This window comes from Triturus cristatus, chromosome 6, assembly GCF_964204655.1.
Source record: "Triturus cristatus chromosome 6, aTriCri1.1, whole genome shotgun sequence".
Taxonomy (NCBI): domain Eukaryota; kingdom Metazoa; phylum Chordata; class Amphibia; order Caudata; family Salamandridae; genus Triturus; species Triturus cristatus.
The window spans coordinates 1,134,585,887-1,134,600,186 of NC_140589.1; the positions used below are offsets into that span (position 1 = coordinate 1,134,585,887).

The following is a 14,300-nucleotide window of genomic DNA, read 5'->3' on the forward strand; positions in this document are numbered from 1 at the left end:
AAATTGTGTTCAAGCCCCACCATCAACAGTGTAAGTTTGGAATGTGTTAGTCTTTGACTACCTAGGAGTCACTCTCTTTGAACATTTTGACTGATCATTTCACATCCAGAAGCGTACACAAGCTTGAGCAATATTCTCGGGGTATCTTGAGGGCCAATTGTACTTCAATTTATCGCCCCGGCCCTTAACATCTATAAGTGTTAGGCACCTGGGGCCTCATTATATGGTGGAGAACTGTGGGGCCATTTAGATGCTAGGCCTCTTGAGTTACGAGAAACCGGTTCATGAGAAGTTTAAATAACCTTCCAGTAAGCACCCACGTGTCCCCTATGGTTATTATGGTCTAAGGTGTGTTAATGGCATAGTGGGCTTAAAACCACTGTTGTATTGTTGTAGACTGTGGTTAGCTCCTGAGCTCCTATCCTTCCGAAACACTCTAGGAGAGGTAATGGGACAGTCTGGGGCCAGTATGATCCCCTGGCTTAGGGTGGTCTGGGATCGTCTGAGGCAGATCGGGCTTGAGAATCACTGGTCTACTCCAGCAGATACTGTACCAGTTTAGAAGTGGGCATTGAAAGGTGCCTTCTGGCACCACATTGACCAACATACTCTTAAGTTCCACCAGGGTGGGGTTCCCTCACTACTTCTTTTATTGAAGTTTAAAAGCAACTGTTTTCAGGAACCATTTTTGGATGAGGTTGGGCCCCCCCCCCTCCCCCCCATGCTAATCCTTTGTGTATTAAATTCCATCTAGGGACTTTGACTTTCGTCCCTTTACCATCGCAAGGAAGCACGAAAACTCTGACTCTATTAGAACTTTCCCTTTCTGTTCTGGAGTGCTAGAAGCAGCTGAGCGTGTCGTTTTTAGGTCTCGCCTGAGCCAGCGCATGCGCTGCTCTGGCGAGACATTTAGTGAGTGGGCTTTTAAAAGTCCGACCACACACTTTTACTGGCCTCAAGTTACGTGCGCAGCCGCCATCTGGCTTTCCTTGCGGCACCCTTACAGCGTGCGATAAGGCACCATCTGGATTTAACTTTTATAACTCACGCACATGGTTCCCACAAATCAATTTGCAAGTCAGTAACTGCTTTTACAAAATAAATAATATGTGCTGCGTGTACGTTTTCTGAGGTTTGACACGCACTGGCACTTGCCAAGTCTCTGGATAACCTTCCTTCAGCCATTGGCTTCTTTGGCTCAGGAGCCTTCAGCCATGGTGGCTCTCATCTTGCATTGACCCATAGGGGTGCCGCTCGTAGCAGAAGGAGTTGTTTGCTGACTACTGGTGCAAGGGACTGCGAGGACCAGCAGCCCGGTATTTTCATCACCTGTGTCCTCGTCCCTTTGCCTCCGCCGCTGCCTGCAGTTTAAAAACTGCTCGCGGCCCCCGCTTCGCGGGAGCCGCTCGTAGCAGAAGGAGTTGTTTGCTGACTACTGGTGCAAGGGACTGCGAGGACCAGCAGCCCGGTATTTTCATCACCTGTGTCCTCTTCCTTTTGACTCCGACCCTGCCTGCAGCTTGAAAACTGCTCGCGGCCCCCGCTTCGCGGGACGTGCGCCGGGCGGGCCCGTTCCAGACCTTGCAAGACCGGACCAGGCCATCCCTCTTGGGCTTCTCCTAACCGAGGTACTTGTTGAGTTTGATTTATTCTCTAATATCCCAGGTTAATACTTTTGGCGTACATTTGCAATAATGGCAACCAGGGAGACAAGAAGTAAAGCTCATTCGTCTAGCACTATCATGGCGGGAACATTGGACTGTTTTTTGCTTAGAGCTAATTCTCTATTATCAAATGAGATTACCATCTTGGAACGTAGTCTCTCGCAGGGTATTGACAATGCCAAAAGATCGTCGCTCGGCCACATAGCGAATGTAACAACTCCTGAGAGGTGTACTATGTTGCCTAATATTGTATCCAATACTGATCAACTGGAAACAACTATGATGGTCGACTCTGGGCGTTGTCCTGGATATAATGGTGACTCTGTAACGGTCTCAATGGACTCTAGCATTGCGCCACCCCCTACTGCTAATATGACGTCTGCTAGTGGCCCTGTGGCCAGTACTGTTCAATTACGAGGTAATAGGGAGGGGGCTGTTCCATAAAGAAAGCGAGGGACACAGGCGGGGGGTGGTAAGAAGGCAAGGCTATCTAATTCTGTAACCTATACTAACCCCAAGGGCCGGGCAAAAGCTAAGGTGCTCCCTCCTGCTGCCACTGAGCCCATTAATCTCCCTGATCAGAGTTCTTCTGTAGTACACCCCCCTACTATAACTATTAGCGACGACACGCAAGTAAGGGTTGACCCTCAAATTCTTGACTTTGGAAGTATTCTGAAATCTCTTTTGAATCCCCTAATTACTAGACTTTATCTAATCGATACTAGGTTGGCTAGTATAGAAAGGGCCATTGGGCTTAGGACTGATCATCCACAAACTATGGAAATTACCGAAAGGAGTATGGATGTTAATGTTAGAGATGCACATCTAGCCAACTCTCCTATTTCAACAACTCTTCCAGCTTTGTCAAATCCCTCTTCTCAATTGCAGGATACTTTAAATAGGAACACCCACTCTTACCTTCCCCCCCCCCCCTTCCTGGGCCATCAGCGATAAAGCCTATTCCAAACATCGAGCAGGGAAAAATGGGGGGTAATAGAGTGAAAAAGGGGTTGATAGTAAACCTACCGCCATTTGTTTCACTAAATAACAAAGTATCAAGCTGGTTAAACAAGCACAGACCCCTTCCCCCACACACCATTAGTGAAATCCTGATGGTTAGAAGAGTCTCATGGCTGGGATCAACTAAGAAAAATACTAGTGGTGATTGCATTGTGGTCAATTTTAGGGACCCAGAGACAGTCACCCACATTCTTAGAAGCCCGTTTTTTGGGGAGGAGTCCTTAATCCGGACCCTTCCATTGTCCTTCTTTTATCCACCCCCTGTTAGATGTTCTGACTTGGGAGTGGAGGAGGGCTGGACAAGGGTGGGGTATAATAGTCATCCTATAGGGAACCGGAACAATTCACACTCTTCTAACAGGGCATTGCACTACCTGGATTACAATCGGTTCAGTTGCCTGGACGAGGTGGACTGACTACCCAGTAACTCAAATCCACAGAGTTATTTGAGGGCAAGGGATATCCGTACTAACAAATTTGACCACCAGGATCGATTAGCTATATGCATGGATAGGGGTGCACAAGGGGGAATAGATAGCACCCAGAGTGCTCACTCAGGGGCCTGCTCTGGCACCACCATCCCCGACGACCAGTGTGTGGTCGTAGGGGAAGGCCGAAGGGTGGAGACCGCATTGATTATTGAGGGTAATGTTGAAGCAACTCTGGAACCTATACCTACTCCCGCCCCACTGAGAATTTTGTCGTGGAATTTAGCAGGAATAGGTAACAAAATAATGTGTCCAGAGTGGGGCTCAATTATAGACCGGAATGATATATGCCTCCTTCAGGAAACCTGGGCTAGGGAGGAATACCATCGGAGTGGTTTTTTCTTCATTCTTTGTCCCGGCAAGGTGGGGGGGAGGGGTAGACCATCTGGCGGCTTAATAATTTGGGTGCGCACCCATTTGGGTTGTCAAGCCAGGGTGTTGAATACGTCATCAGAGGATCTCCAGTGTGTGATTCTGGAATGGCCGAACGGATCTAGGCTTGCTCTGATTAACGTGTATTCAAGACCTGTGAATATTACATCGGAGGCCAATACTATTGAAGAGCTCTCTATACTTTTCAATACGATCGCCCAGGGCAACACTCTTCTGATAGGGGGAGATTTTAACTGTCATTTTGAGCCGCTTCCAAGTCTGACGGTTAATGGTATTGTGGAAGAGGATGAGTATTGGAGAATACCCCCAGTAGTGGGCCCTTCGCCTAACTCATGGTCGCCCTTGGCCGTCCAAATCATGGCCCTAACCCTAAAACATTCAATCAGGGCATGCAATGGGCGTTCTAAATCAGATGTCCCTTCAAAGTGCACTTTCAACAAGCTTGGCCAAGAGTCACGCTTGGACTATATATTTGTTGAAAGTTGCGCATGGGATAAGGTCATTGACTTTAGGATAGAAACTAGGAAAGATAGTGACCATAATCCATTGATCCTAGAATTTCTTTCCTTGGCAAATTCTGAAGGTTTATGCAATTCAATCAATGACCCAGATTCCAGGTGCCTACTATCCAGTAATAGGCGTAGGGTCAGGTGGGATAAATTAGTTACACATCAAGCGTCACTGGCAGAACTTTATGAGCAGGTAATCCCGGTACTGGAAGCTACTGCTTCCCCACCATTACAGTGCCCCACTCCCGAAACATACCAAAAATTTGAGGATCTAAACCTCAAATTAATTAACATTTTGGCTGATATTCTTAATCCCATAGTGCCTAAAGAGAGAAGGGGCAGCACGAAACCTACATGGTACGATGCCGCCTACATGGTACAATGCCGCCTGTAGGAAGTCAAAAACAGAACTTCTAAAGGCTGTGAAGCTTAACAACGATAAGGCGCTTATAAGACAAAAACGATTAGAATATAAGCAACTAACTTATCATGCCAAGATGGAGTGGGATAGTGACAATTGGGCTAATTTAACTTCTGCATTAAAAGCAAAGGACCCCCGGAAGTTCTGGCAAATCGTTAATACGGGGTCGTCTTATCCCCTAATGGCGATCGTACCCAATATTGCTGCTACTGTCTGGGGAAAATCACTTCTCCTCCCTCTATGGAGGTGTTCACTCTACTTATGATTTGGACCAGGGGGCAGCAATGCCTAACTGTACCTCCGATTTAGAAGAGGATGAGTTTAGGGAACATGAGGTCCTTGCTATATTATCTAACCTTCCAGCTAGCAAGGCGCCTGGCTTGGATAAACTGCCTGGTGACCTTTTTAAACATGAACCCAAGGTTTGAGCTCCTTATCTAACGGCTCTATTCAATGCAGTCCAGAAGGGTATGGCGATACCTAGTACTTGGCTGGGAGCTGAGATAGTCCCAATCTTCAAGAAGGGGTCACCTCTCCTCCCAGCCAACTACAGGCCTATCAGCCTTATTGATGTGCCTCAAAATATTTTTGCAAAGTTGATCTTAGATCGCCTTAGGGACTGGATTGAAGAGTCCTCCATCCTAAGCCCTTATCAGGCAGGGTTTAGGAAGAATGTCTCTACTACGGATCAGATTTTCCGCCTGACTTTGATATTCTGGAAAACTGTTAAAATAGAGGGTGGTTCGTTATACACTGTTTTTGTGGACCTTCGTGCGGCGTTTGACCTAGTTCCCAGGGCCAAACTATGGTCTGTCCTTTTACAACTTGGCATTCCTGTTCCCTTATTGAATATGATAATCCGATTGCATAAGGGAAATTTCGCACAAGTCAGGTGTGGGAAAAATGGTGCTTTAACTTCTAGATTTCCCGTTGACAGAGGAGTCAGACAGGGATGTGTTCTGGCTCCAACCCTGTTCTGCCTCTATGTCAACGGAGTCTTTTCACATCTGAACGAGGTCATAAATAGTGATGCTCCTAAATTAGCTGGACTTCGGGTTCCTGCGATCATGTTCGCAGATGAAACCTTATTACTCTCGAAGTCTCCGATGGGTATCCAACGAGTGTTGGACGGTTTTGAGATATTCTGCCTTGAACGGGGCTTAGAAATTAATGCTTTAAAAACAAAATATATGATCTTTAACCCTCCAGCAATGACACGCCCTAATCAGAGTATAGGGAGAGCTATCCTAGAAAGGGTCCAGACCTTTGAGTACTTGGGGATCACCTTAAATGAATCAATGACATGGGTCCCACACCAAATCAAAGCCCAACTCAAACTAGCCCAAGTGGCAAGGGGGATTATAAGACCTCTAAATAAATCTTGTGCCAAACCAATTGCCCCACCCCTTGAAATTTACAAACTACAGGCAGGAGGTGGAGTAATCCATGGAGGTGAGCTCTGGGGCTTTCATTGCCGTCCGGAGATCACAGTCACAGAAAATAAATCCTTAAGGCAATTGTTGGCCCTTCCCCCAGTACTCCCTTACTGCCATTAAGACTCGATTTGGGCCTCGGATCTATAGATGAGGAATTGGGCCTTAAACCTCTAACATTCTGGCGGAGGATCTGGATTACTCCAGAGCTCCAGGCTTATAGGAAAGAACTTACGGAAGTTTTAGGACTACCCAATGTAGGGAAACATCCTTTGCTGAGATATGTGAAAGAGGAAATGGGAAGAATAGGCCTCCCACAGCTGTGGTCCAATCCAGCGACCGCATGTAATAGTGTTTCACGAAAGCACTTGGCTAACTCGTATTATGAATTTAAACTATATTGGTTCGTAAACAAAAGTCTCAATTATCCATTATAACACAATCTTTTCTAACGTTTAAAGATTTTTATTACCTTGAGGATGTCTTAAATGATATCAGACCATATTTCACAAGGCAATTGTATCTGCAGTGGAGATACGGCACCCTACCTATAAGAGCCTTTACGAGCAAATGGTTGCCGCTCTCCCAAAAAAACTGTCGTGGTTGTGATGCCGACCAGGAAAATGAATTGCATATATTATTTTTTTGTCCTGCCTATAAAAAGATTAGGAAGCGTTGGATTGTTCCCGTTTGCAAAAATCTGGGGTTCACCCATTGTATGAACGCCTATCGAATCTTTAAAACAAACTTAACTACTGTAATGGTTTTTGCTGTGTCATCATTCCTCGCAGCTATGTGGAGGAAAAGAAGCATTTGTGATAACTTTGCTTGATATTATATCCTCCCGCTATAGTGTCACAGATGTATGAGAAGGTCCCTTATAGTATAATATAGCTTGTATGGAGGTACACTGCACTGATTATTACTATTGCTATGATTCTTGAGTCTTGTCATTTTTATGTAGTTGCAATAACTGGTACTTATACATTGCACTATTTCCTTTTCATCTATTGTACAACGTTTTATGGTCTCTTATATTTCTATTAATTTTTCTGTTTTTTAATGTTAATTGTATAAATACTTTTATGACTTATGTCGAAATAAAGATTGATTCTGATTATGATTGACCCATATGTGCGTTTTAGTTGCTTTCTTTCTATTGGCTATTTGGATGTGTATTATCAATGGACTATTTTACATCTGAAAAGTACACTTTTCATTAAACATTTATTTTTTTATTACTGATGCACTATAAACACAAAGCAGACTTAAAAAAAAGTTTGGCACTGTAGCAGGCCTTATAATAATAATAATAATAATAATCTCTATTTGTAAAGCGCACACATATCACACCTTTAAAGGTTTCAAGGCGTCGGGTAGATTAAGTGCGCTTTACCCAGAGTCACATGGTGCTGAGCTGAGCTGCCTCCATGGATCAAACTGGTACCCCCCCGCACCAAGGAGTCAGTCGCTCTGGCCGCTGCGCCACACCTTTTCCTTATTAATTGTTTTTGTCAGCAGTCAAGTGACTGCGTCAAACCTATTGGCTTTGGCAGTGATTGATTGTTGAGTTAACAGTTTGCTGTTCATGTGTTTGTCTTCTATGTGCTCACCTCGGTGAGCGATGGAAGGGTTAATGTGAGCCAAAGGTAATCTCTTCTATTCCATTCTCACTAAGAGCCTGTGTACTTGCCTCTAATAGAATATTCTGTTTGAAAACTACCGCTGCTCAGCACTGACGGAGATACAACAATGTAATCTGCATGTTCACTCCTCGCTGTCCATTTGCTTAAGGTGGCAGGATTTTATTTCATTTTAAAAGAAAAAACACGTGAAATGTTGTTCATCAAATTTGCACATCACTATAATAAAATTAATGAAAATCGCCATACCTTAAAGGTATTCTTAAGTACAATAGTAATAATCCAAAGACATGTAAAACAAAATTTCTACAAGCAAAGTCAAAAGGAGAAAAATATAGGTTATTTGTGTTATTTTGTAGCACACTGAAATGTCGCAGCTCACTAGCCTCTACAAAGATGTGATGGAGCGGTGGGGACTCTGAGATGGCTTTGTTTAAAGGGACCCTCTTGCTTGCACATCCATCTTGAAGGGTATTTGCAAGTGAGCCATCCAGTGATTTACATTGTCCGGTGCTGTGTACCTGCACTTGCTTAATTTGAAACGGAGAGTACCGGTGCTTGTGAGCAGGACGTCAGTGGAGTGCTACTGGCACGTCTCAGCATGGTTGCAGTGGTTGTGATTGGAGAGTACTGGCACATGTCCGCATGTCTGCAGTACATTCAGTGGGAGAGTCTGGTCATCTCGAAGTACGATTGCTGGACTTGTAATGGGAAGGTACTACTACAACTTCTACTTCCCACATATGAGAGTACTGCTGCTTCTCCACACAGTTGCAGTGCTTATAATGGGAGGGTGCCACCACCTCTCTGCGCAGTTGCAGTGCTTGTAATAGTGGGGCACCGCCAACTCTCTGCGCAGTTGCAGTGCTTTTACTTGGACGGCACCACCACCTCTCTGCGCAGTTGAAGTACTTGGACGGCACCACCACCTCTCTGCGCTGTTGCAGTGCTTGTAATGGTGGGGCACCTCCACCTCTCTGTGCAGTTGCAGTGCTTGTACTGGTGGGGCACCGCCAGTTGCAGTGCAAGCATTGGCATAGCCAATAGGTCTCGCCTTTGGGACCTTATAAGTGTTTAGCCATGCAACAGTTGATGTTGTTGAACCAAGGATATTGTGCTGCATAACTAAATACTTATAAGGTCCCAAAGGCGAGACCTATTGGCTATGCCAATGCTTGTTTTTGTCCAGTCTATCATGGGTATTGGAAGAAGTGAATATTGCCAGTTTGTTGCAACCTGGGTTTTAGAGTACTTCAAAGCGACACCAGGCAGTGTATCGTCTTTGCTGTCTCAAGGTTCCTGATGTACATGTGGAGGTTAAGACAGAAAAAGGTGTCAATTGATAAACTGTGCCTTTACCTCGTGTATTTACATTTTCTCATGTGCATTTTATCTTGGTCCTTTTTATTGTAACGTATTCTGACAATTTCTTTTGCACTGTAAATTTTAGCCAAGATTCTATTTCTATATTTGATGTATTTTAAGTATTTTTGTTATGCCTGTGGGGCCGAAATAAAGATTCTTTGCCTTGGCTTTATAGTGCCATAGCTATTGGTGAAATGGTGGCAGGAATCAAGGATCTGCTGTCGGCAAGGCTCTCGGCGTTGATTGCTTATCTACAGAATTTTATTGGCCTATAGCAGCGTCTACAGTTTAACTGTTGGGGAGCATATTCCAATATATAGTTTACCCTCCCTCTTCCCAGCACGAAGGTCCCTAGCCAGAAAACAACTGTGCCTACATCTTCCTTATCCCCAAACCTGAAAGAGACCACAAAAGAAGGGGAAACTATCAGCCGACATCTCTGATGTTACAATTTTGGTCCAAGTCCTATCCAACAGATTGGAAAAATACATCTCTCTCACTAGTCCACAGAAACCAGGTGGGGTTTGTTCCAGAACGTTCTCCTTTTCTAGTCGTATTTGCTTTGGCATCGTATGTTCATCCCCTGCAATAGAGCGCATTCAAACACCTCCCGGCAGCATAAAATTAATGTTTAATGCAGACGACAGTCTGACGACCTTGATCTCTTCTGGCACTTTTATTCCGACATTGATGGAACTTATTGCTGCTTTCTTCATTTTCATAGTCTATAAAATTTTTGGGATTAAGGGTGAGGAAATGCTTATGTCACCTGTACATCGGTCCACTCCCTAGACGGCCTCCCATTACGGTGTAACCATCTATCTACTTCTTAAAGGGTTGTCAAATACATGCAGACGTACCGCCTTCTGGGATAGGAACTTCATGAAATTTATATGCATGTCGTCTTTATTTTTATTTCCATTCATTAAAATTGAGCAAGCATAAGTAACTGTGGTACAGGTTTGCAGCGTAAATAACAAACATGTAACATGGTCGGTAGTAGAAGTCACAAATACAGTAAGTGCTGTAGCTGTGCATGAGGACAGTTCACCCTATAATTTGTAACAAAAGCACATTTGGATTCCTAAGCAATTATGAAGAATGCAAAATAGGACCTGGATGAGAGAAGAATAGTGAGACGGAAAGAAAGTAGAGATATGGAAGGATATGCCTCTTTTTGCATGATCGGCCCCAAAGTTTTGAACTGATATTGCTGGTGTTTTGACTCTGAGAGTGCACTGAGGCCTGCTAACCAGACCTCAGTGCCAGTGTTCTAGCCCTTTCCAAAATGTATTTTGAATTAGCTACCTCCAATTGGCATAAATTACTTTACTTGTAAGTACCTAATATATGGTACCAAGGTACCCAGGGCCTGTAAGTTAAAGTGTCTGTTCAGGACTGCAGCAATGATTGTACCACCATGAGTGTGACAAACTACAAAGTGCCCCCCAGCCTGCCGCTGCAGTTAAAGCAATGGCAAAGCCCACACTTCCGCTAGCGTAATGCTGGATTTTTCATTTTGTGTAGTGTGGTGATTAGTAATGACACTGTATCCTATCCTTTTTCACAAAGCAAGTTTTAAAAATCACCATCTGCATATGTTGCTGCGGAATTTTAGGTGGTGTATTTTTTCCCAGTATGGTGATCTTGATACTGATTTCTCAAAATTACTTTTTAGGAACATAGTGTCCACAGTTAATCTTGGCTGTAAATTGGACCTGAAAACCATTGCACTTCGTGCTCGAAATGCAGAATACAATCCGAAGGTAAGATTTTTGGGGGTTTGTGGGTCACACCTGCATTCGGTATTGACGCAGATTGAATCATACATTAATATATCAACAGTCCAGTATTGAATTGTGAGATTTGGGGACAAGCATAATTTGGGTATCCATTAAACTAAAAAAATCAGGATAACTAAAGATCTGAATGAAGCGTGAATTTCTAGGTTTAGTTCACAATTATAAGTTAATTAAATTTACTTTGTCTGAATGAAACATTTAAATGAAAAAGTTATTAAGCACACTGTCTATGCACCCAAAGACATTACAAATACATTTATGATTGAACATTATTTACAACTTCAACTAGGTATCTTGGCTCTGCGAGGCAGATGTAGAAAGCTAAATCAATCAGTTAAACTAGAGAGGTGGAGCTGAAAAGGAAAACTTTGAAGCCCTTCCAGAAAGCAAAGTAGTTGAGGGTAGATTTAAAAAAGCACGATGATGAAGTCTGTTTTTTCCTATTGGGTAATAAAGAGTTACGGTAATGTACGCACAGGAAGGCAGTGAGATGCCCCGAAATGTGTCCTCTGTGAGGAAGACCAAGAAAAGTGCAAGCTTCAATGTTGTGGATCGCTTGCTTATTGACTCTAAATTGTTCCTCTGGTCCTTCATCGAATGTCATGATGGATGAAGCACAAGATTTCTTTCTTCCAAGTTCTCAGAACCATAAGGGAGGATAACCTAGGTTTTGCTAACTGGAGTTTATCAAGGGACTGTGAAACCCAGAGCAGAAGGAAAATAAACTTCTTCTCGTTGTTTAGAAAGTCTGTTCATTATAGGTCACTTTCTCTCAGCCAACTTCCTATCAAACAGGTGAGCAGGGTAGGATGAGACAGTGTTGAACGCTACAGGGAAATGATGGCGGATCAGTGATGGTGTTCCTCCAGCATCACAAATGGCACAGTGTTAATCCACTAAGGCTGTCAGCATAGACCCTGCGTTTTAACTTGGGCCGAATGCAACCTAAGCGGGTTGAAAATTATTTTACTTCCAGTTTGGTGGAAGATAAGCTACAGGCAGATTCTGGCATCTTATTTTGTCAGAGGGAGAAAAGGCAATGAATAGATTTGTCGCAAGGATCAGCATTGGGCTTGTTTAAAAGAAGGGACCCACAGCTTTCTTCCAGGAATTTGTTACAGCAGTAGTGACTAGTCCGATTACGGATGTAATCATTCTTACAGAGATCTGTGATCAGTGGGTCACTGGGAAAGCCTTGTGAAATGGAACACTGCTTGCCAAGAATAACATCTTCTGATAATGTAAAATTGGATAAGGAATGATGCAAGAAGGGAGGATGAGAGGCAAAATGGTCTAGAATATACAGGTAGATAAGCAAGAAGTCGTTTATTGCAGTCTTTGTTTCTTTTATTTCAAATGTACGCAGTTTGCATCAGTATAGACAGCCAACGCGTTTCGCCCAAACATGGGCTTCTTCAGGGCTGTAATGGCATACAAGATATAGGTATTTTGGACATCCATATTGCAAAGACGACAATATTTAATGTGTAGTTGGAAAAAACTGTGAGTGAGAAAGCACAAAGGAAAAGGAGTGAAGAAAAGAAGGTCTGAGAATTTGGAGAAAATGGAAAAAATGATCCAGGAAGAGAAGGATCTCGAGGGAAAATCTATTACAGTGAATACGTTGTGGAAAGAGCGCATGGATAAAAGTGAGGGAGAGGGAGGGAAGGCTAAATGGTGAAGTATCCAGGCCATTTAAATTAGGGGTACAGCCCTGCGTTAAAACAAAAGCACCCAAGTGCTAGTGTGTGAAACAATATGTGAGAAGTTTCAAGGTGTGCCAGCTTACCGATGAGAAGCATTATGTACGTCGAGCCAAGGTAAAAGGCATCAGTGGTGTGTCCAGTGTAGGACGAATGGCAGTGACGAGGCCTACTGTTGGAGAAAAGAGGACGGGAGTAGAAATTATGGGTGCCAAGAAATGAATGATGGCACAGTAGGATTCTTAATAAATGAAGTTAATAAATAGTCTCCATGTGAAAAAAATGCTTGCATAAACACACTGACACAAGAATGGCATGGACTGGCATTTTTGCTGAGTAATTGAAAAGCGTCATTACTTTTATTAGTGGTATGTGGTTAACAGGGAAAGAAGAAAAATTAGATTTGTAAGTAGCAGTTTCACATGTATTATGTGCCATAAACACAATGACAGTTGGCGCAGTAGTTTTTCTCAGACTGCTTGCGTTTGAGCTTAAGCTCTTGGAGGTCTGCTTTAGCCAAGTTCTTGCAGGACTTAACTTTAAACATTGGTTAGCGGAATCTAATACCTAGTTAATCCCATTTGGAATTCAAAGGCTGTGCTGCGATCAGAATAGAAAAGGTTTTGTTGAATAAGGTTAAGCAAACTATTAGCAAGGTTACTTTGACCCTACGACTTTAAAGTGTGCTGTGCGAAGATAGCAGACTGGGCATTGCTATGTTGAAAGAATGTATCTAAATCATGGCGTGGTCTGAAAATGGCAGATAGGCGATGACTTATTGCAACCAGTTTAGATATGATTCCGAATGTGATTCGCAAAGGGAGTGTCCAGTCACCAGCTTTCTCAATATGCATGAAGGAGATTCATAAGTAAATTGGATGAATCAGAGAACCGCATTTCTACACCTAATGGGAAAATAAAAGTAAGGAAAGTTTAAACCACAAAACCAGCAAATACATCGGTAAACTACAAAGGTGCTAAAAGCCGAACTTATTTCACTTGCACACTAATCTGCACAAACCTCTTCTAAACCAACCCCAGATAAAACGTTTTCTTCTCTCACACAACCAGACACCACCAAATCAACTCACTTGATTGATGTCACATATATCAGCACAGAAAAGGCACCAAATTTGACAATCCACTACAAAATCTTAATTTGTAGTAAGCACTATGCAAATGCAAGTATTATAAATTGACCTATGGATGTGGTTGGTTGAAAGTTTCTTGTTGCAAGTGTCCTGTCCCAGCTGGGTTAACTCCATTATTGGAAGTACAAATTCTTACTAATGTGCATCGCTGAAATATCATTTATTGGAAAGTGTTTACTGGTCTCCTTTTTATTTCTTTGTTTTCAGCGTTTTGCTGCTGTAATTATGCGAATAAGAGAACCACGAACTACTGCACTTATATTCAGTTCTGGGAAAATGGTTTGCACAGGTGCTAAAAGGTACGTCTTAATGCAAAAGCGTATTATTTGCTGTGTGTCTGCAGTAAACAACAACATAATTATATCTCTTTGCATTAGTAATATCCGTGCCTGGATGTTGCAGCATTCCAGGCTACAGATTACAAAAGGTTTGTTGGATTTGGGTATTTTGTGCCTTCTGCCACCAGTACTACCTTCTTGAATTCATTGAATTGCCATCTTCCTCCTGCATTGTGTAGTCCTCACTTTTTTGTTGTTGTTACGGTCAATGACCTTGTTCTAATGGCTCATTTCCTATTAGAACCCCAGCATCAAAAACATCAAAAGGTGACATTTCAATTGACTACAATGAGGAGTAGCTGTCACATTGAACCACCCTCCCTTAAACTCCCATCTTTCCCAAAAACTACCTTTTTCTTTTCAAGTGACC

General features: G+C 43.0%; 1 protein-coding gene across 4 annotated transcripts in view; it reads left to right on the forward strand.

Moving 5' to 3' along the window:
- Positions 1-14,300, forward strand: part of TBP (TATA-box binding protein) — a 336,509-nt gene that overhangs the window by 175,515 nt on the left and 146,694 nt on the right. For all 4 annotated transcript variants that reach the window (XM_085612033.1, XM_085612031.1, XM_085612032.1 and 1 more), the window contains 2 exons: positions 10,615-10,702; positions 13,800-13,891. In XM_085612033.1, the coding sequence (XP_085468159.1) occupies positions 10,615-10,702; positions 13,800-13,891 (180 nt within the window). The remainder of the gene's footprint in view (positions 1-10,614; positions 10,703-13,799; positions 13,892-14,300) is intronic.